General features: G+C 44.0%; 1 protein-coding gene across 3 annotated transcripts in view; it reads right to left on the bottom strand.

Annotated features, from left to right (window-relative positions):
* The window catches only part of pou6f2 (POU class 6 homeobox 2), a 70122-nt gene that overhangs the window by 15044 nt on the left and 33462 nt on the right, over positions 1–21616 (bottom strand). For all 3 annotated transcript variants that reach the window (XM_061713378.1, XM_061713380.1, XM_061713379.1), the window contains exons 4-5: positions 15925–16232; positions 1010–1147 (exon numbers count right to left, since the gene is read on the bottom strand). In XM_061713378.1, the coding sequence (XP_061569362.1) occupies positions 1010–1147; positions 15925–16232 (446 nt within the window). The remainder of the gene's footprint in view (positions 1–1009; positions 1148–15924; positions 16233–21616) is intronic.

Raw genomic sequence — 21616 nt, 5'->3', positions numbered from 1 at the left:
AGAGCAGGGATGGTAAAGATTGTCCCCTAAAGACTGCTCTGAAATGCTAAAATTAGCTCTCTAAGAAGTCGAAAGCCAAATATGTGTGTTTATTGGCCCCCCTCCAGCCTTCTGTGAGTTATGCATTAGCCTGTATAATATCTCTGTGTGTTCAGGAGGAGGGAGGGACAGGACCTTCTGATAGGGTGGAGCATATTTCAGAGCCCTCTGTCTGAATAATGCTGTGGAATAATGAGGTGGGGAGTAAAGGCTGTAGCCCAGGGCTTTGACCGTCTCTGTGACCTGATTATGTCAGGGAGTGTCAGCCACCAAGATACTACAAAAGCACAGAGCATCCCGTCAAGTCCATATCCACAGTGATCTGTTACCAGCGCTCCAGGCACCTTGTGGGCCAGCGATGCCCATACTGTCTCATTAGCAGCGTTTAGGATCAAGTGTTTGGTCCCGGACAAGAGTTTTTTTTTTTTTCTTTTTAACATACTGTGAAGCATGGTTGAACCGAATGTAACTCTAGTCAGCATGTAGTGAACAAAATCTTACTAGATGCAACCAGGGGGTCAATATAAAATGACACAAAAAGGCACAATGTCCAAACAATCTTCCTTTAATATGTGCTGTGTGCACCTCAGATAAGATGATTCATTAGATAGAGTCCCGCAGTGACAAGCCTCATCATTCAAACCTCTGGCTACTGATGGAAAAATTCTGCAGCCACCCTTAAATATGACAAGGTCAGCATTTTAGTCCGACAGGCGCACGCGGATAAGAGTGGTAAAGGCTTGTTTATTCCCAAAATGCCTAATATATAATCTGGTGGCTACTGGACTGTGGACGAACAGCTTCAAGGCAGAGGGAGACCCCATTCTATCTATCTCAAAAGATCGGAAATACCATATAAATGGTTAATTTGAAAGAGAACATTCGTGCATCATAGATTATACTGCAACAGCTTTAAGGACTGTTTTCTCTCAGTCTTGTCGAAGTATATCCGTTAGTATCCTGTCCTCACCTGTCCTTGTGCATTGGTGACAAGCTGACCAGTGGCTCCTTGCAGGTTTGACAGGGTGTTGCCAAACACCTGAGAGCCAGCGATGGACCCCATGGCTGCTGCTGCTGCTACCGCCGCCTGGCTGGCCAGAGGATTGAGCTGGAGAGGGCAAAGAAATCATTCGTCAGATCTCCATCTGCTCATGTCTTCGCTGGAGAATTTTTAGACATCACAAATTCCTGAAGCGAGCAGCGAGCAGACTTTTAAACTTTTGTTTCGCTGGCCGGGGTGTGAATAGACCGACTGCACTGAGGTCTGTGCAGTCCAGCAGCGAGTGTGGTGCAGTCCATCACACACTTCCCAGAGGTTTGTGCTCCCGGACCCAGTGGGAGGCTTGAGGGTGGGGAGGTGCACTGAAAACTGGAGGGAGGTTGTGAATAAGTGGCCATTTTACCACTCTAAGTGCTTTCCCTGGCCCTTGGGGCTCCCCACGGGCTGGGTCTAGTCTTTCCACCCGCGGCAATGGCCCACCCGCTTCCTGCTCTCACAATAGAGCCAGGCTATGCCTCACTGTATCGTCAGTCGCTTCAATACGCCTCGGCTAAGAAATCCTCCTGTGTCACAACACAGTGATAGTGTTGAGCCAGAGGAAGGTCAAAAAGACCATCTTTATCCCCGCTGTAATGGACTCATCTGGGCTGGACTGTGGTTGTGAAAACAGGCTCCTTGCATCGTGGAGAGAGATTGTAGAGGCCGCCACATTGCTGAGATTACCCTTATAAATCAAGCTAACCACTTATTAGGGGGCTGAAAATGCACTGCTGATTTGGTTGTAGTGCAGCAGAGCAAAGTCTTATTGGGTTGAGTAAGTAGATCAAAGATGAAAAAGAAATGGGAGACTTTCCAATTACTCAACAGAACGGAGAAATAAGAGAAAACGCCGTCTGCCTGCTCCCTGTTGCTAATGCTGGTTGGCTACTTAACCCAAACAATAACGTAAGTTTATACACAAGACTTAAAATAAAATGTGCTGCTTCAGAAATTTCTTCTCTGAAATATCAACTTTGGCCCGCTCCCAGTGCTCTGCTGAGAATTCAGCTTTGTTCATCTCGGATCATTCAGTTACCATTTATCTTTTATCTTATCTCACCACCATATATTATTACACTTCCTGAAATCAAATGATGAAAAAATGCCACCGAGCGATCAATACTTTTTCATTGACAGTAAAGGTTAAGCACATTAAGAATGACACTGCATTTGTCTTATGAAATCATATTTCATGTTGGTGGCCTCAAATTGGCCGTGATTGATATTGCCTGCGCTCGTCTGAAAGTCATCCACTTTTTCCTCGATAATCGCAAGATTGTCTTTTTATGTGTTCAGCAGTCGTCCTCTGGAAACCACCAACGGCTCCGGCGCTGAAAAACACCACGGGGCGGATTTTGGCGTCTTAACGGAATAACCGACGGTGAACATAATTTCCAAAGAAGGCACCACATGGACGTGAGATTAGAGGACATGGAAGTAAATTCATAGTCAAGCAACTTGGCTTTATAATTTTATATACGAAAGAAAACAAAATGCCTCATTAATCTATTTAATCTCATTACTTCACCCTACAAATCCAGATGGGTTATATTTGATACACACATTTCCGAGACCTTTGCACCACCCCCATGATGAATAAATAAACAAGTTTTACACATTAAAACAAATTAAAATAGCTACGAAAATGTAAAAAGTTACCCATTTGTCTTCATAATAGAACAAAAAGTTATTTCACACCCGTTCCAGACAGAATTGGGTGAGTTTTTAATTATAAACACTATATACTACAAATACTTCAAATTAAACCAATAGGAATATCAATATCTGGTTCAAATGTGCATTTTTTTTGCTGTTATATTTAATTTCCAATAAATGTTATTGTATTTGAAGCTGATTGTGTGAATATTTAGTTTAGTTTACCGGATCTCCTGCAGGTGATGCATGTTGGACTAAACTATTTTTTATATTTAAATATATTACTTGCTAGAGAGTGAGATAAGATATTATATTGTGTCCATTATATATTGATCTTTTAATGGATATTGTACTCTGGTCCCCTGATATTTATATTTGTGTTGATATCTTGCAGGAGGAGTTTGGTCTTTTATTGCAGAAAACAAGCAATGAACATGAGTTACTGTATATGATAATAAGGCACAGTGATATTTGCGTACTCTCACTTAAAGAGACTCAGGAGACATAACCACTACTCTAGTCAAGATATTTATGGATGTAGAAGTTGTTAAGTTCCATCCATCATTAAATCTATGAACTTCAGCTTGTCTGTTTGGGTGACGGGGCAGCGGCCTGAGCAGAGAGGAACCACATCCTCTCTGTCCGCCACCGCCGGTTCTTCCAGGAGGAAACTGAAGCTGTCTCAGGCCAGCAGAGACATACAATCTCTCCATCCTGTCCTGGGTCGGCCTCGGGGCCTGATCCAGGTGGGAGATGCTCAAAACACTTCCCCAGAGAGGCGTCGGAGAGTCATCCTGACCATCTGCTCAAACCTCCTCCATGTGGAGGAGCAGTAACTCTACTCCAAGTCCCTCCTGAATGCCAGAGCGTGTCCTCCTGTCTCAGAGGGAGAGTCCATCCACCTCGTGGAGAATACTCATTTCAGCCCCAAAACACCTCAAACAGAGAGCCTCCCCTTTTGGCTTAGCTCCCTCTTCACCTCAACAGAACGGTATTACTGCATTATTACTGCATTACTGCAGATGCTACACCGATCCACCTGTCGACCTCCGGCTCCATTTCCCTCTCACTCGTGAACTCGTGGACGCTGAGATGCTTAAACTCGAGTTGGGAGTGAGAAGAGCGCGAGAGGTGCTACCTCAAGCCCTCCTGTCGTTAGTTTTTATCGTCAAAAGATATTTACGGTGCTTTTATTGTGACGCAACATAAAAACTTAAACATCTCTTCTTCACCTTCAAGCAGCCTCTGGAGGTGTTTTCTTGCTTGTTGAAATCATATCGTAAAGAGCCCTTTTCTTTATTGCAATAGTATAATACTCTTTATCCTCAACAACAACACAGTTAACCCACTTATCCTAATCAAAGATGTGCTCGAGATGATGTCATTTATGAAGTGGTGCTTGATATCGAGCGGCAGCTGGATATGGATATCAGCCAGGAACTGAAACTCAGCAGGTAATATCCAACCTTTTCTGTCTGAAGAAGGAACAAAAGCTTCCCCGGCTTCTAAGGTAGGAATATAAAATAGCGACTTGAGGGTTCTTTAATCCATGTTACCGAAAACACTGTTATTGTAGGTGTTGGGATAGTGGAGGAAAAGCCAACACGGTCAGTTAAGCAGAGTTAAACAGAGGCCACAGATCAACACGCAGATAATGCGATCTGCTCGGGCGAGCACAGCCGGAGTCTCCCTGAAAATCCGCTGTGCTTGGTGTCATTGTGTGAGTGATGGGTTGTTGGAGAAGCCTTCAGATTTACTTGAAATATTATCATTGAGTTTCATTCGATGATAGCCCTTCCAGATGCTATGTTATTCTGCTAAATCTAGATGAAAAGAGATCAGTCTGTATTGCTGCATCTCTGGCGCTGGGTAATATGGATGGCAGTTGGAAGGAGAGCCAGAAATCAGGAGAGGCAAAGCTGTGTTCAGCACCTAAACAGGTGATTTTCCGCCACGGTGACTCCTCTCAACACCTCTGTGGGTGGCACAAAATGACATACCTGGCCTGGTATTTGTACTGATTGCATGTGTTGGAGGAGATAAACAGTGATCTTTGGAGTTTGCAGAGCCTGCATGTTAACCGTTGCATTTCTTTCATTTTATGTTCACCATGAAAAGGGCATCAAGAGGTTTCTTGGCAGCTCAGATCCCTCTGGTCAGTCATTTGACCATTAACACAAATGTTAGAATAAACTAAAGCCAGGGTGCTTATTGGAAAGAAAAAGAAAGTAAAAAGTTTGAATTGAGTTGAAATTTAAGCCAAAAATAGATTGGTATCGACCAAATCCTCTTTTATGTTATGTGACATGATTTTATCCCATTTTAGGCTCTACAAAAGCCACACCTCTCACCTTTTCCAAGTTTTATGTCACCAAATACACTAAGGAGCTACATGTGGATCAGCAAACATTAAAAGAAGTGTATTTGGAAGTAAAAAAAAAAAAAAAAGCCTGCGGATTGTTAAATAATGAAGGGGAGGGAATCTAAACTCTGACAGGCTCTCCATCGCCTGTTTGACCATGAGGGTCACCTGGTGCAGCAACCCGTGTAATCTCAGGAATAGAGGGAAAAATAATGTCCTCTGCAAGCCGTGGAAAGACCCCAGGAAACTGAAATCGTTTGACACAAGCTAACTGGAGTTTATTCTTGGTTTTGCTCTTTTCATGTGGCTGTTCTGAACTTAATTGCTTTTTTCCCCCCTCTCTGCCTGCACAGGACACACAGACACACACAAAAAAAAGAGCAAAGATAAATGGACAAGTGGTGCAGACGCTGGCGAGGGGGCAGATTAGTTGACGCTCAGGCTTCAGCGGCGTGTAAAACTTATTTTCTGCTCATCTATGAGTCAAGAATCAAAGGTTTATCTCATCCAAGAGAGAAAACTGAAAGCGGATAAAAAAAAAAAACATTCAGCAAATTAGCGAACATTGAATTTATAAGTAACCTTTACCTCAGACGTGGCTGAGAATAACTGTTAAAAAAACGTGTTGAAAATCTTACAATTGCGAAAATATGTGCAAAACTGTGTGAAAGTGGACCCAACAAGGTAAATGAAATGTCTATACCGCCCTTGTTTCTGCATATGAGGAACGTCCTTGATCTGTATCATGGAAGTTTCCCTTGACCATCCCGAACCTCCAAATTCCCTTTCCGAAGTGAATGTAATCGGTCGTGACATGAGAAAACACGTTCTCCGTCTGTCTGTCAGGATGCTGCCAGTTCTCTGCTGACTCTCCTCCCCGCCGCCGCCTCGTCTCCCTCCCTCCCTCCAAACATCCGCTGTTTTTATGAACATCAAAATGCCATTAGGCCTTCTGAAACACCTATGGTCCCTTGGTTGGCAGGGCCTCGCACTGCAGTCATGCATTCTGAGCCCCCGCGAGCTCTGACTATTGCTCACCGTTGGGCCTCAGGTCCGGTTGTTGTGAAAAATAAAACCCAGGAAGAGCCATTCTTGGGGAAAAATATTGGGAAGTGAAAGACAGATAGAACAACTGGGGCAGATAACACCTGGGAAGACACAATAACGCTGAATCTGGTGACAGTTGGACATTGTAATTGCTAAAGGCATTGGAGGGATGGGGGGGGTGGAGGGGACGGAGGTGGCGTGGCGGGTGCTAATGGAGTGATGTCATACGAAATGCAGAGATGACAGCTAGTTAACTGAGGAGGCTTGGCTGATCAAATAGAGCACATTAAGTCCAGGAAATGGCCATCGCGAACGGTCTCAGAAATGGCCACATCTAATGAGGCGAAATGCAAATGAGGGGGGAAAAGAGTTGTGAAAACGTTCAAACTAACTATAAAGAGATGATGGAGTGCAGGACAGTGGCCGTCAATCTCTTCACTCATTACCTTCATGTGAAATTAACAGCTGCTTTAATCATTACATAAAATCTGCTCCAGCCCATTTGTTGATAATTGTGAGGACCGGCGGTTCAGAGTGGGTTCTTTGTCATCAATCACGGCAAGCAGCATATTTCCTCTAGATGGGGAGCACCGCAAGTAAAAATATAAGTTATACTACAATCCTCTTATGCTATTTCTCTTCCCGAGGAATGATATATAATATTTAGCTGTTTCTAGATGTATTAAATTCCAAACTACTTGGTGATTAAGTATCTGGAAGAAAGTGCTGACCATCCCAGCTCATGTGGTGACACATTCGGTGCAGTTATTTCTGTACCATACCGGCGCTGGGTTGGAAATCACAGCAGTAACCAGTGTTACAGTAAATCTGCTTCGGCCCCAGCTATGATTTTAAAGTGGATACTTGGCTGTGTTTTTCAGCTGCTGTGAGAAAACGAGAAATAAAATCAGTGGAGTCAGTAGAAGAAATTATGGAGCGAATACAGGGATCATCATTACGGTGTATTAACCAAGACTTAGCCTTTGGGGGGCCATTATCTCAAATATTCAATATACGATAAAACATATTTCTTGTTTCACCCGGACCGATTACATCCCATTCCTTTTCGTTTGGGTGGAAATGGCATCTCTTTTCACTCTGCTGTTGTTTGACATATAAATATAGCATTTGAATGACTTTAATATCCTCCTAATCAATGTCCAGTGATCTTTTGATGTCCTCAATTCAATATAGGAAGGGTCATCCATGCCGCAGCTTTATAAACACAATAAAGGTAAATGATTACTCCCCTCCGTGGTGTCCAAAAATACAGGCGGTAATGAAGAGAAATGGAGGAGTTTGAGGAGGAGGCCTGTCATGTGTCATTGGCCAACTCTCAGCGCCAAGATTAATCACAAGAGAGGGGCTGTGTGGCTAAGATGTGGTCACCCTTGATCGATAAATCTGCCGCCCTCCCTCCCCTCCCGCTGTCCCTCTATGCTTCGCCGTCTCCCTCACTTTTCTCCAAAAATACACACATTCATTGGTACAAGCTAAATCAGCATAAGTGGAGGTATGAACTGATAAAATATATGGCCCGTATTCGTATTGATTGCTTCAGCTTCGACTTCAAAGGCTTCCCCACTTAAGGAGTTGACTTAGGGAAGGAAAAAAAAAGCCTCTTCTTGTATTCTAGCCGAGTCTCGGTACACGTTTTACACTCTCGCTGATAATGAAAAAGGGCGTAAAATCAACAGTCATGAGCAAATAAAAAAAAGGACGAAAGAAATGGAAGATGCTTCTCATGAAGTGCCGGGAAAAAGAGACCAGCAGTTCACCAAACATCGCAAAATAGATACCGCATCCGTCCTCGGCCAACCGCAACTTGAAAAAAAAAACAACGTGGAGGAGGATTTCTGATAATATTCTGCAGGGACCCTGAATGGGACTTTTTAACTGGGTCTATGAGAAGGGCATAATGCAATAACGCTGCATTAAAAGGGTCTTTTTACAGCGCGGCGGTGCAGCGCGGTTCTATTCCTCGTGTGAGCCCGGTGCTCTGTTTGCGGTCACTAATGGGCATCAGAAATTACAGGCAGTGGAATCGCGCCCCGCGGGGGGACTGGCCTCCTCATCGGAGCGGAGCACTTAGACGGTGCCTGAGAGGCTGCTGCAGGAGAAAAAAGAAGGGGGGGGGGACTCAATGTCACAGCCCTGCCTCATAATTAAAGAAACCCTATTCCTTATCCACTGTTAGGTGAGCCCTCGCTCAGCGCGCCGTCTGTAGGCTCCCAGGTGGGCGTCTAATGTGAGTTTGGCCCCGGTGTGCATGTGGGCTGATCGCGGGGGGAGCCGCGTCTTTCTTCTGGGTGTCTGAGATGGAAGCCCTCTGCCCATTTCCACAGTAAAGGAATCGGGCTCAGATGAATTGAGGACCTTAAAAAGTGAGAAAAAAGGTGGCTGAAAGCAACAACGTTGGCACAAGGTGGGATGTAGGGCCAATTTTAAAAGTGAAAGTGCCTCCACAGTTTTGCCAGTGATCCCTCCGAAATATGATAAATTTAAGTTCCTTCTTATTTAGCAATTCAAGGCTCATCGTCGGTCCTTAAGTCTGTAGATTTTCTCAGCGCCTAATCCCTCATTTGAAGTAAATAAAAGTAGTAGAGCTGTCATGGTCAGGTTGTTTTCCTCATCTAGCTCCCATGCTTTATAATTATTCATATGAAATGTGGTGCTGTTGATGGGCAACAGTCTTATTTTCTGCTTCAGTCAACAGTGCACATTTGTATTTCTAAATTGTGGAGCGCTTGTTATGTAAGGCAATTTTCTGCCTTCTTAAGAGCCGGATCTCCTGTGCATTAATAAGAGGCCGGGCTGAGCTGCTGGAGAGCTGAGGGCCTGCTCATGCTTTACACCGCCGAGCCACACCAGCCATTCAGACACAGCTGCCACTACACATACATATACATGCATATATTTTAAAGTTATATTAGAAATGTGTGGTTTTTGAAACAGGTGTTATCTTGTATAATACCTGGGATGTGAAAATGCCTCCGAGCTCTGACCTGCTGCATTGGAATTTTTTGCAAGTTTTGAATTAATCTTAAAAAACTAAAATGTCTTTTTTTTTTTTTTAAATGTTTCACTTTACTTTCTTCCATAGTCACCTAATATATTACATTTTCCATCAATTTCAAGCCATCACAGAGGTATGAATGCAATCTGGCGAGCATATCCAAAATAGAAAAGATGAATAAAATCGAGGACTACTTCAAACTACATGGCGCAGTTAATTTAGAGGCATTAAACCGATAATGGACTCTTCCCTCCTGAGTTAAGTGTTGCCGTTTTCATTGACAAACCACACTACGAGCCACTGCCTCCACATTTGAGCATGTCATTTTAATTTTGATTTAATATCCCGCAGAATGAACGGCAGGCCGTTTCGCTAAATTGAATGAACAAGGAGCCGATCTGGAAAATCAATTAATCGATGTGCAGGGCTCATTTACTGCACATGTTAATAAAAACGGGAGAAACACACCCACCGCCCATAATAAAAAAAGCAAAAAAAATAAAAAGAGACATTTGGAGCAAATTGGACAGTGCTGATTCTAACTGTGGCTGACGTAAGTAAAAGTGCACTGCAGCGGAAAACAGTGACATGAGTGTCTGAAGGGGCCTCAGCTGGAGACAAAAGCACCAGAGATGGGCCGGAGATTTCAGGAGGATGGTGGAGCGCACGGGGGGGGAGGGGGAGGAGGAAGAGGACGATGGCAAGGAGGTAGGGCAAGATGGAGAGAGCAGACAGCGAGGCCTCTAAAAGGCCGTTGCGGTTGGCACCGGCTGACCTTGGTGACGATGGGTTTTCACCAGAGGCTTCTAATGAAGGCTGATTGCCAGGGAATAGTGAGGAAGCCACAGGGAAGAGAGTGTGTGTTTGGGGTGGGGTGGGGGGGCGGTGAGAAGAAAGCACAGAGACAGAAAAGGATTGAGGAGAGACTCAGGTAATTGCAGCACTTGTGACTCGAGGCCCTGTGGTCCTGTGATGTCGGGGTGCAGTGGGGAAGAAGAGATGTCTATGGAGACTTTGGTGCTAAATTGTGGAGCGCAGGGGTAGGAGGAAGGCTCCTAGGCTGTAATTACCCCTATGAGTGTGCGGCTGGAGAGTGGACAGGGCCCAGTGTGCGGGCTCTGACAGCGATCAAGGAGATAACTGCAAAGAGGGGAGAGAGGAAGAGAGACAGACGGCAGGAGTCTGACAGACAGGATGCCTTCACCTCCACCACTAAAAGAAACCAGCCACCCGGACCTTGGACCAAGGTCAGAGGCTATTGGTGGCCACACATCGAGCTGGTGACAGAACAGCTGTGAGGAGAGCAGCAGAACTTTACATGATGCAGATTCTGGGTGGAGAATAGGGATGGGCGGTATGGACTAAAAAATGTATCACGATAATTTCTGGCATTTATCCCGGTAACGATAAAAATGATGATAAAAAAAATACCAATTCAACTCCACCTTTTCTCCTATAAATCTATCTCGCTCTCAGATCTGCCATGTTTGTTACACAAAAACGTCATCAACGGGATTGATTCCTTCCTTCCTTCCTTCTTTCCTCCTGCTCTCTCCTTCCTTCTTCCCTTCCTCTTTTCTCCCTTCTTTCCTCCTTTCCTTGTTTTCTCCCTTCCCTCTCCCCTTTCCTTCCTTCCTTCCTTCCTTCCTTCTTTTTTCCCTTCCTTCCTTCCTTCTTTTTTCCCTTCCTTCCTTCTTTCCTCATGCTCTCTCCTTCCTTCTTCCCTTCCTCTTTCCTTCCTTCCTTCCTTCCTTCCTTCCTTCCTTCCTTCCTTCCTTCCTTCCTTCCTTCCTTCCTTCCTTCCTTCCTTCCTTCCTTCCTTCCTTCCTTCCTTCCTTCCTTCTTTTTCCCTTCCTTCCTTCTTCCCTTCCTCTTTTCTCCCTTCCTTCCTCCCTTCCTTCCTCCTTTCCTTGTTTTCTTCCTTCCTTCTTTTTTCCCTTCCTTCCTTCTTTCCTCATGCTCTCTCCTTCCTTCTTCCCTTCCTCTTTTCTTCCTTCCTTTTTCCTTCCTTCCTTCCTTCCTTCCTTCCTTCCTTCCTTCCTTCCTTCCTTCCTTCCTTCCTTCTTTTTCCCTTCCTTCCTTCTTCCCTTCCTCTTTTCTCCCTTCCTTCCTCCGTTCCTTCCTCCCTTCCTTCCTCCTTTCCTTGTTTTCTTCCTTCCTTCCTTCCTTCCTTCCTTCCTTCCTTCCTTCCTTCCTTCCTTCCTTCTTTTTCCCTTCCTTCCTTCTTCCCTTCCTCTTTTCTCCCTTCCTTCCTCCTTTCCTTGTTTCCTTCCTTCCTTCCTTCCTTCCTTCCTTCCTTCCTTCCTTCCTTCCTTCCTTCCTTCCTTCCTTCCTTCCTTCCTTCCTTCCTTCCTTCCTTCCTTCCTTCCTTCCTTCCTTCACGTACGTTGTGCGTGGATTTAACACAGAACCATAATTCAGGCTTTACACAAAAACGTCATCAACGGGAATTTATCGTTTTTACCGTGAGATGACAAATTCTTATCGCGAGGAATTTTTTTGACGGTATATCGTGAACGGTAAAATATCACCCATTCCTAGTGGAGAAGGAGGAAATGTAGAAGAAAAACATGGAAATTATAAGCAACCAATTAGAGGGGAGGCATGGAGGGACACCGGGGCTCCGCTGGATGGCGCAGCAGGGTCGGAGGGGTCCAGGCACGCGCGCTGGAAAAAAAGAGATTTGAAAGGCTGGCCTAAGCTTCCCACTGCCACGGATCAGTATGTGCCGCCTCTCCTCTCCCTGCTTCGGCTGATGTAACTCACTGGAGTGGCAAATTACACCAGACCTACAGCTGTAGCCCGACATTATGATTAATTTGATCAGTAATTTCTCCTGTTTTTCATTTTAATCGCCGCGACCATTCTGCTGTGGCAGGTCTTTCAGATCTAATTAAGATCAATTCCGGTGTAACAGACTTGGCGCGCCTCTACCCCGTCAAATCCCTGAGCTCTCCGGGCGTGGAGAAAACCCGCAGCTCTAATCAATCAACTTCTAGCAAAATCCAGCGGGCTCCCACAATCAGCCCATTAACGCACTTAAGCAAATTTCATAATCTCCCCCTCCTCTCCCCGTCTATTTGTCATCACGTTGGTGGCTATTTCAGTCAGCTGCGGGCCGCATCCGCCGCTACTCCGCATGCTGGGAAAAGCAGAGAGTGTGGGAGGCGGAGAGAGGTGAGTTCTCCCTCCATTTAACCAAATTAGCTGCACTGATCTAAGCGAAGGCCATCGACTCAAGGGGACACGATCTGTTGCGGTAAGATTTTGTATTCTAATAGGGATATTAATGAGCGACTTAATGAATTTTGTCACCCATATTAAAAACAGTTAAAGCACAAGGGATGAAATGGATGCTCAGGATTTCCTCAGAATGAATTCACAAAGAATATCGCGCACCTCCCATGAGTAGGGAATTACAATGAGACATTAATTGGAACATAATGAGTGTTTGTGTCTCTGCAGCTCTGCACTGTATTTTCAGCAAATAGTTGAATGGCTGACTGATTCTCCTTGTCTGGATAATGTGAGCGGGAAAGAAAGGCGTTATCTGGCTAACGCTCATCGTGTCGTTGTAATTACGACTGCATTTTAACGCGCAGGACAGCTCCTGTGGGCAAAACACAAGAACAACAAAAAATACCTACCCGTGTCTTTAATTGGAATAAATGACAGGCTGATCAATAATTTGCCTCTATTCATGACTTAAAAGGGCGCTTTCTTTCAAATTTCAAAACTTATGACAAAGAACAGCTGAGGACCTCAGAGACTCTGACTGAAGATGCAATCACTGACCCGAGTAGCGAAGGGAGGCGGAGCAGATTAGATCCCGTTGTGACCTTGGGGGGGTGCCGGGGCCGCGGCCTGTCCTTGGAGCCCCTTGCTGGGTGACTTACACTTTGACAACCCCAGCAATGACCCAGAGAAAGTAAACCTTTTACGGCCATTCTGCCTCTCTTGCACACACACACACATACACAAACACTATAATCCTATTTGATGAGGCAATATCTTAATGATACCCGATCTGGTCTCTTTGCCCCCCGCCCCATCAAAGGAGGTTTGTCTCTCAGTCCTCATGATCAGGCAGGGGCGAAAATCGCGTTTCATAGTTGGGGGGGACAATAAACAGTAAAATTTTAGAGAATAAATCCAGGGGGGGACAAGGAATAAAAGTTTTAGCCTTCCTTTAATACAGCATTTTGACATTTTCAACTCTATCTCGCAAACAGGCAGAAGACCTTTCTTAGAGTAACACAAAACAATGGTATTAGGTGGAAGGTGGCAATAATACAGCACATCTGACATAATACACTGCAAAAACCCAAAATCTTAACAAGAATATTTGTCTTATTTCTAGTTAAAATGTCTCATTTTTAGTTAAAAAAAATCTCATTACACTTAAAACAAGACTCATCACTGGAAAAAAAACAACAATTTTCACTTGTTTCAAGTAGATTTTCACTTACAATAAGTAGAAAAATCTGCCAGTGGAAAAAGATTGTTTTGCTTATAAGATAAATCTTGTCGCACTGGCAGATTTTTCTAATTATTTCAAGTGAAAATTTACTTGAAACAGGTGAAAATTGTCAAATAACAAGTTATTTTTCTGGTGATGACTCTTGTTTTAAGTGTAATGAGATTTTACTGTTTATTATTATTTTCGATTTCGGTTTCGGCCACAAATTTTCATTTTGGTGCATCACTACTAAATACTACTGCATTGTTCCAAAATTATTAATTCTGTCTCAAATTATTCTAGGGGGGGACAGCTTTACTAATGGGGGGGACTTGTCCCCCCTGTCCCCCCCCGGGATTTTCGCCCCTGTGATCAGGGTTGCTTGGTTCTTTTACAAACAACAAGTCTCAGTTACCATTCATTACTTCTGGTGTTGCTGTGTTAGAGGGAAGAGTTTGCAGTTCCTTGGAAATGTGATAAAAAAAACAAGCAAATTAAAAACTCACAAGTCTGAGAGCCTGATTGTAAAGTATCTATTACTTTCAGTTGTTGAGGCCCAACAGTGAGCTCCTTGCAGTTCTGGATGCTGGTCAGTAGCTCTCGCATCCACAGTCAGACTGGAAAGTGTGTTTAGTCCGGTGTAGCTGCTAGCCTTTGGAGCCCATTAAATCCGGAGGCTGTTTTTCCTGCTGAGTCTCACTAGGCCATGACAGGGCCGGAGAGGGCTGCGAGGGGAAACAAATAGCCCAACTCATCCCGGCCATAAAGAAGCTTGCACCACAACCCAATAAGGGTCTGACGCTGATGAATGTGGCCGGGGACAGAAAGGCGACCCTGGCCAGTTTCCACCAGAAATGAAACCGCAGGGATATAAAATAGGTTATTATCGTCACACTGTGACAAACAGACGGACAGAAGGGCGGAGATGGATGGACAGACAAAGTGACTGAAAAGCAGGTTGGGTAGGAAGAGCGGCCAAAGATTAAGGGACTGATTACACCCGAAAAGCCAAAAGATAGATAACCTGCTGAGGTGCATCAAAGCTTCAACAACAAGATTAATATTCTAATAACTCGCTATGAACAGAGGAGCTGCCACCTCCATTCAAAAACCACTGCCTGGTTACCCTGAGACGCTTCATGTGTGAATAGAGGAGGCATCTGTCAGATTTTACTTATTAATATTCAATTTGATCAATTGTAAAGTTCACATTTCTGTATAGAAATTAGACATGTGGCCACTGTGACCAATAGGGATGGGAATCGAGAACCGGGTCTTGTTGAGAACCGGTTCCCAGTGTTTCAATTCCTTGGAATCGTTTGCCTTTTTCGCAAACGATTTCCTTATCGATTCCACCCAGCAGGAAAACACGGGGACAAAGCAGCATAAACGCTCGAAAGTTTGGTTACATTTTACCAAAAAGGATGACAACAGGGCGACAATTCTTGCAATGTGGACATTTTAACAAAGGGGGGAAACTGTTAGGACTCAGCCGGCTGATGCGCTGGGAGCGCGGAGTATGGTTCCGCGTTACACCGCGTTACACCGACGCAGAGTCTACAGCGTAGGGTTCGCGGCTACACGCACTGTACGGTGTGCGTCACCGCGTACCCTACGCCATAGGCTCTGCGTCGATTTAACGCGGAACCATAATTCATGCTTTAGAAGAGCTGCGCTCCGGCGGGCAGCGGAGCTCCTGACACACCTGCAGCTCGTCAGCTCATCTATGGGAGAAGTTAAAGAGCATCTACCGCTAGCTACTCCTTTCATCAAGGCAGGGAAGAATATCAGGCCAGAATAGATGAATGTCACCAAGCAAGGACTAAGTTTGTAGTGTTGAACATGTTACTGGACATTCTTGTGCAATTGCTACAAAATAATTGGTTGTTTTTAGTTAACTTCTACAGAAGAATATTTATTTTATGTTTATTATTTTATATTAAATACATATTTTACTGTATATTACAAATCATTTTGTGGGGACCCCCTGGCACCATGGAGGAGCCCAAGGCTGGGGGCATCTTAAGACCTCACTTATATTTTTTTTGTTCAAAGATATAAAAGTTTTATATCTTTGAACAAAAAAGATCAGAGAAACAAAGAAATTGAAACAATTTTAGTATCAACTGTGTTTTATTAAAACAAAGTTGATACTAAAATTGTTTCTTCTCCTTTTTTCCAAATGAGAATCGATAAGAGAATCGATAAAGAATCGAATCGTTAAGCAGAATTGAAAATGGAATCGGAATCGAAAAAATCTTCTCAATTCCCATCCCTAGTGACCAATATCATGAGCTGTGACTCACCGGCAGAGGCATGGGTGGAGTGACGGGCGAAGGGAGGCTGCGAGCCGGCGACTGGTTGGGCCGGTGCGGCGGGGACTGCTGCGGGTGTCCAGAGGCGGAGGAGCAAGCAGAACCCGGAGACGGGACCGAGGTCTGATGCTGCTGGCTGGGTGGGGTCATGTGATGCTGGGTTGGCAGGTGGTTCTGACTGTGGGAGTGGGTCTGTTGGTGATGGTGTTGCTGCTGCTGCTGCTGCTGCTGGTGGTGATGCTGCTGCATCTGCTGGAGCTGCTGCAGGTGCTGGAGCTGGGAGTTCAGGGATGAGGTAGCTGTTGATGAAAAAAAGACAGCGGTTTGATTCGTCTTCATTTCAGAGCTCTTAACTCTCACACACACACACAAAACAGAGAACACAGATGAGCCACGAGCGGCGAGCTGACAACAAGTGTTTGAGCACATAAAGAGGAAGTGCTCATTATCTGAAGAATATTGTAACACCTCAGATAGAGATGTATGCACACATGGAGGTGTGGACGGCTCCAGGTGACTAGTGAGAGCCGCATGTAAATTGCACCGAGCCACAACAAGGTCCTTCAGGGTTTTAAGCCAGCAAGACAGAGTCAGTGGATTTAATTTAGCAAGCTGGAGGACAAAGGCATCCGACCTGACTGAGATAACTGCTCCGTCTGGAGTCAAAAGTCGTCATTGTGACTTGGAGAATGAGAGAATTTCTGGTTTAATGGATTCAAATTACTTGAGAAAGAGCCATACATCTTCTCAGAGGCAGTTCAAAAATAAACCCATTAACTAATTGGCTCAATAATGGTACACCATTAGAAATTCTTTTCTACATTCAAATGCTTTCCCATTTTTATGTAGTGTAACACCAAGGCTGCAGCTGCTTTATCCCTGCAACTATGTCCAAGACGCCAGAATGTACATCTGAAGTAAAACATTATTCTTCTACTTCAAGGTAATTTCTATCGCGATTCCAAAAATGAATAAATAAATAAAATGTCTAAATACACAGATTGGTGGAGTTTAACAAATAAAGAAACTGAATTGCAACTACATTTACAGACAGTAGGGCTGGGCGATTTTGGACAAAAATAAAATCCCGATTTTTTTTCTCTGAAAACCCGATTTTCGATTTCGATTTCGATTTTGGTAAAACTACAAAAGACAATGGAATAAATTGTTTAAAATATTTTATCTTTATTTTTAAAGAAAAATAGCAAACAGATTTCCCTATTGGGAATGAAGTGCAATTGAAAGATACTGTTAATCCTCCTTGAGTTTGGTAAAGTGACAACATTTACAATTTTCTTGACCAAACAAAGATGACTAGACGAGCTCTGTCTGTAATGCAGCCAGCTGCAAAAAAGGAAAATCAATTTTCCGATTTTCCTTTTTTAACATCGGTTTTGATTAATAAATCCGATTTAGATTTAAAATCGATTAATCGCACAGCCCCAACAGACAGTATGCATATCCATAACAGGCTTGTATAACTATTATTTCTCAAAACTTAGAGGCACAAGCATTCTGGGAACACATCAATGTACATCCCTGACTACAGATTTGTGAAAGCTTGTTTGGATGATGATGAGCTGAATAAGATTGTAAAGGATCATAACCGGGCTTTTTAGTCACAGTTTACAACTCCTTGTGTTTAAACGCACAAAGGACTGAATAATAAACACTTGTTCTAAGAGTGCATGCAAACATCTATTGACAACGCAACCCAGCAATTGTTAACACACATAGACATGCTTGTATACACGCTGAATCAATGTACTTAAATAATTTAAGTACACTCATCTCATAAAAGATGAATAAAACATCAGGGCACACAAGTCTTTGATTAGTAGGGCCACTTAGACTTTAGGACAGATGTGAATGAACATTTGATGGAGATCAGATCTTCCTCGTCTCTCCTCGTGCTGCAGAAGCTCAGCCAAAGGAAGCCGGCATCCGTCGGCCAGTAAACACCACACTTTTATATGTCTTCTACCTTCTGACACATTGACACCTCTCTCACACCCCCTACCATGAATTATATATCATCTGCGGAACAGCGAGAGTCCAACTCTCACTTGAAATGTTGGGGCAACCCGTCTTGCGGGCGCCGAAGACCCTGACAGAACCGGCTCTTTCCCCTCCGCAGCTTCACAGTGACAAAATGTTGAGCTCTATTTAAAGATGGAATAAAAGGGAACAAAGACGGAGAAAACGAAAGGAGGGCAAAATGAGATCTCTGTCAAAAAATTATCGAAACCAGACGAAGATCAAAGACGATTGAAGAATTTCCTCCAGCGCCAACCATTACGCCGAGGAACAAGAGGCACAACAAAAGAATATGAAGCAAAAGAAAACAAATACAGAGGGAATATGGAAGAAGCCCCATGTGGCCTTATTATAAAGGCTACACTGCAGGTAACTATATTTCTTTAACAGCAGTGCTTTATAAATTCTGTCATCTTGTTAAGACTGTCAGGACCACTGACCCTCCGTTCCCCTCTAACTGGGCAACCGGCGTGCTGAAGCTCATTCTTTTAACCGCAGCTGTCTGATTGCTTTGGTTGAGCACATAATCCAAACGGCTTGTCTGAGCTAATTGTTTGTGCTCCTTCCTCCAGCAGACATGGGGCCAGGGATGAGAGTGGGAGCCTCACATATGATGGAGAGAGGCAAGAGGGTGCCGGGTTCCTCCAGTGCTCATTATATCTCCCACTGTCTCTTTTGTTGCGTCTCATATTTGCGAGTCCTTGCCTGCCACGTTTCAAGCGGTGCTCCCACTTAGTCATCAGGCCTGAGGGGTGCGAGAGCAAGGGGCTCTCTTTCACTGTTGTCACAACACGCCTATGTTAATGTTTATAATGAGGAATACGTCCAATTGCGTCGCTAAACGATCAGATGCTGGATGAACTTGGGCGTTTAAACATTTAGCAGGAATCATCTGGGTCTCTGAAGCACCGGTGCACGGGGGGGAGCGTTGAGGCCTCCAACCTCGGTGCGTTGAGAAACTGCCTGCCACCTCTCTTTCAGAGCTTTCTCTGCTTTGGTGACACAAGAAGAAATCAACCGTTATCTTGGACTGTCCCAGCCCCAGATTTTGAAGTGCTGGAGGACGTCGGAGAGAGACTGATTGTCAGAGGTCGAAAGGCGAGGTCAAAGCCGAGCTCGTTCGTCAGACAAAAAGCTATTTTTGTTTCCAGTGCGGTTGAAGAGCGGAGTGAGGAGGAGCGGTGGAGGTGGGGGGGGGCCCGCTCTCTCATTACCAGCCCTATCTCAGTAGTTCCTGCTGACACCCCTACAGCACTTTTCCCTCTCAGGTTGATTCAAGCTTGGCTTCTTGTTTTCATCACAGTCCACAAAACAGCTGCGTTCACAACTCTCCCCAATGAGCTGAAGACTGTCGGCGTGCGTATTTGTGTACGGATCTCGACGCTTCGAAACAAACCAAGCGTGTCTGATGTGTGCCTATGTAAACTAATCCATCCATTTTGTTCTCATTAAAATCATTATCATCAGGAGCCTCATCAGGAAGTTGGAGTGCCTGGAAAAAAAAACCACGCAGGCTCAGGGAGGACATGAAACGCCTCAGCCGGGACGCGACCCCAAAACCTTCACGCTGTGAGGTATCAGTGCTGATCTGGTCATCGCTCAAAAGTTGTGTCAGATTAAATGTAAAACAGCTTTTAATACATTTAGGGCCTGATTTACTAAGATCCTAAATAAAGAGTACTAAATTGCGTGTGCACTGAAACAGTTTGCACGTGCTGTTGATAACAGGTGCAAACCGCAGTATCTAAATGAGGTGTTGCGTGTCTTACGGTTTGCGCCATGGAGAGTCTGGATGGAAAGCAGGATAGTCGCAAGCGCAAAATGAAATTTGACGAGTTGGAGTTAGAGATATTAGTGGAAGAGGCAAATAAACACATTCATGAACTGCAGCAAAGAAATTTAAACATTACCAAAAGAAACGCAATATGGGAGAAAATCTGCGATAGAATAAATGCAGTTGGTAAGACAAAAAGAACGGCAGATGAGGTTAAAAGAAGGTGGCAAGATATAAGGCGAAGAACTAAAGAAAAAGTGGCCTTTAATAAAACTTGTGCAACCATTTTTAAAATAGCATGCAGCAGAATAAAGACTCTGTCTCTGCGTATTCTTTGATTTTGGCGATGTCGCCTCCTTGCCACAATAACAGCAGCCATGCGTAATGCTGAGCAGATTAGCACCTTCCTTTCGAACGTATTAAATACAGACGCAATCACAATCCCCGCAAAAACTTTCAGGCTTGGTAAATCTCATTGCGTGTGGTAAATTAACCTACCGTACCTAACGTACTATAAGCCGCACCTGTATATAAGCCGCATCAGCTCTATTTTTAAAAAAACAATAAAAAAAAGATATATAAGCTGCACCCGTATATAAGCCGCATCCGCTCTTTTTAGAAAAAAAGATCTGCAAGCCGCAGATATTTATGTTGTTAGATTAGATATTTACTACATGTACAGAAGGATTTTGAACTGTAAATGATGTACATGTTTGTACCTAAATAGATCCTTTCCTAGCAGTGTCTTTTAACACGGCAGCAACTTTGCTGATTAAAACGGGACAGAACCAAGAGAAAATAACCGGTATTTATTCATCTATTTATCTGTTTGAAATCTGCTTCTTCTTCTATCTGCTAAAGAAGAAGTAGCGTATTCTTCTTTGCATTTATTTTGTCTTAGTTTTGATTCTAATTCCGGTTAGCACTCCCCCTAGCGGTGGAAGAAAAATCCACAGAATAGCCGCACCTTTGTATAAGCCGCATGGTTCAAAACCTATGAAAAAAGTAGCGGCTTATAGTCCAGAAAATACGGTATTTGCATTTTCCCCTCCCAGTATTTAGCGCTTTCTGGCGGGTACGCCCCATATTGATTATTCATCAGGGCAAAAGTACTAAATGAACAGCGTGTGCTATTTTGCTCATTTGAGAGGCGCAGTCCTCTTTGCACGCTGTTAGTAGATCAGCTTGCACATTGGTTTGCGGGTGATGTCAAGTTTGCACACGTTTTTACGCATGCAAACCTTTAGTAAATCAGGCCCTTAGTCTTTCAAAAAACATTTTTAAAAAGGCAACTATGTTCATCAACTTAGTAGAAGTGCAGTCAAGGCTGACAAGGAGAGTGACTGCAGTGTCACAGCAACCACATCCACACAAAAGGTCGACTGGCTTTCATTCCATCCAAATACGTTATAAAGTACGATCAGAAGAAAGCAGATATGATCTCGTGGAAGGAATACAAGTTATCTGTGCATCAAAAACTAAAAGCATAGTTCAAAGACCTTGGAAAGACTGTATTGAGCTCATGAGAATGGATGAAACCTTGAGACGGGTGTTAGTGTGTATAGGCCTGAACAATGCTTTTCTTTAAGTTAATGGTTATTGATTCTGCAGTAATTCTCCTACCTGGTGGCTGCTGTGCAGCACGCGCATCACCTACTAGCACAAATACATGAAAGGCAAGAATGTCTTCATCTAACTGCATGTCTACAGTATCATTTAGGGGACAGGCTCTGTAAATTAAGAGGCGATCAGATACTACAGAGGAGCCTGTCAGGTGTTGAAAAAATTACTGTATATTTACAGGAACTGCCCAGGTTTAAACACGGCTGTCACTCTTTAATGAGGGAGGTGAGAGGGGACAAACAAGATCCC

Source organism: Cololabis saira, chromosome 22 (assembly GCF_033807715.1).
Source record: "Cololabis saira isolate AMF1-May2022 chromosome 22, fColSai1.1, whole genome shotgun sequence".
NCBI lineage: Eukaryota > Metazoa > Chordata > Actinopteri > Beloniformes > Belonidae > Cololabis > Cololabis saira.
Note: the sequence above shows the minus strand (reverse complement) of the source record. Positions and strands in the feature narration are given on the sequence as shown.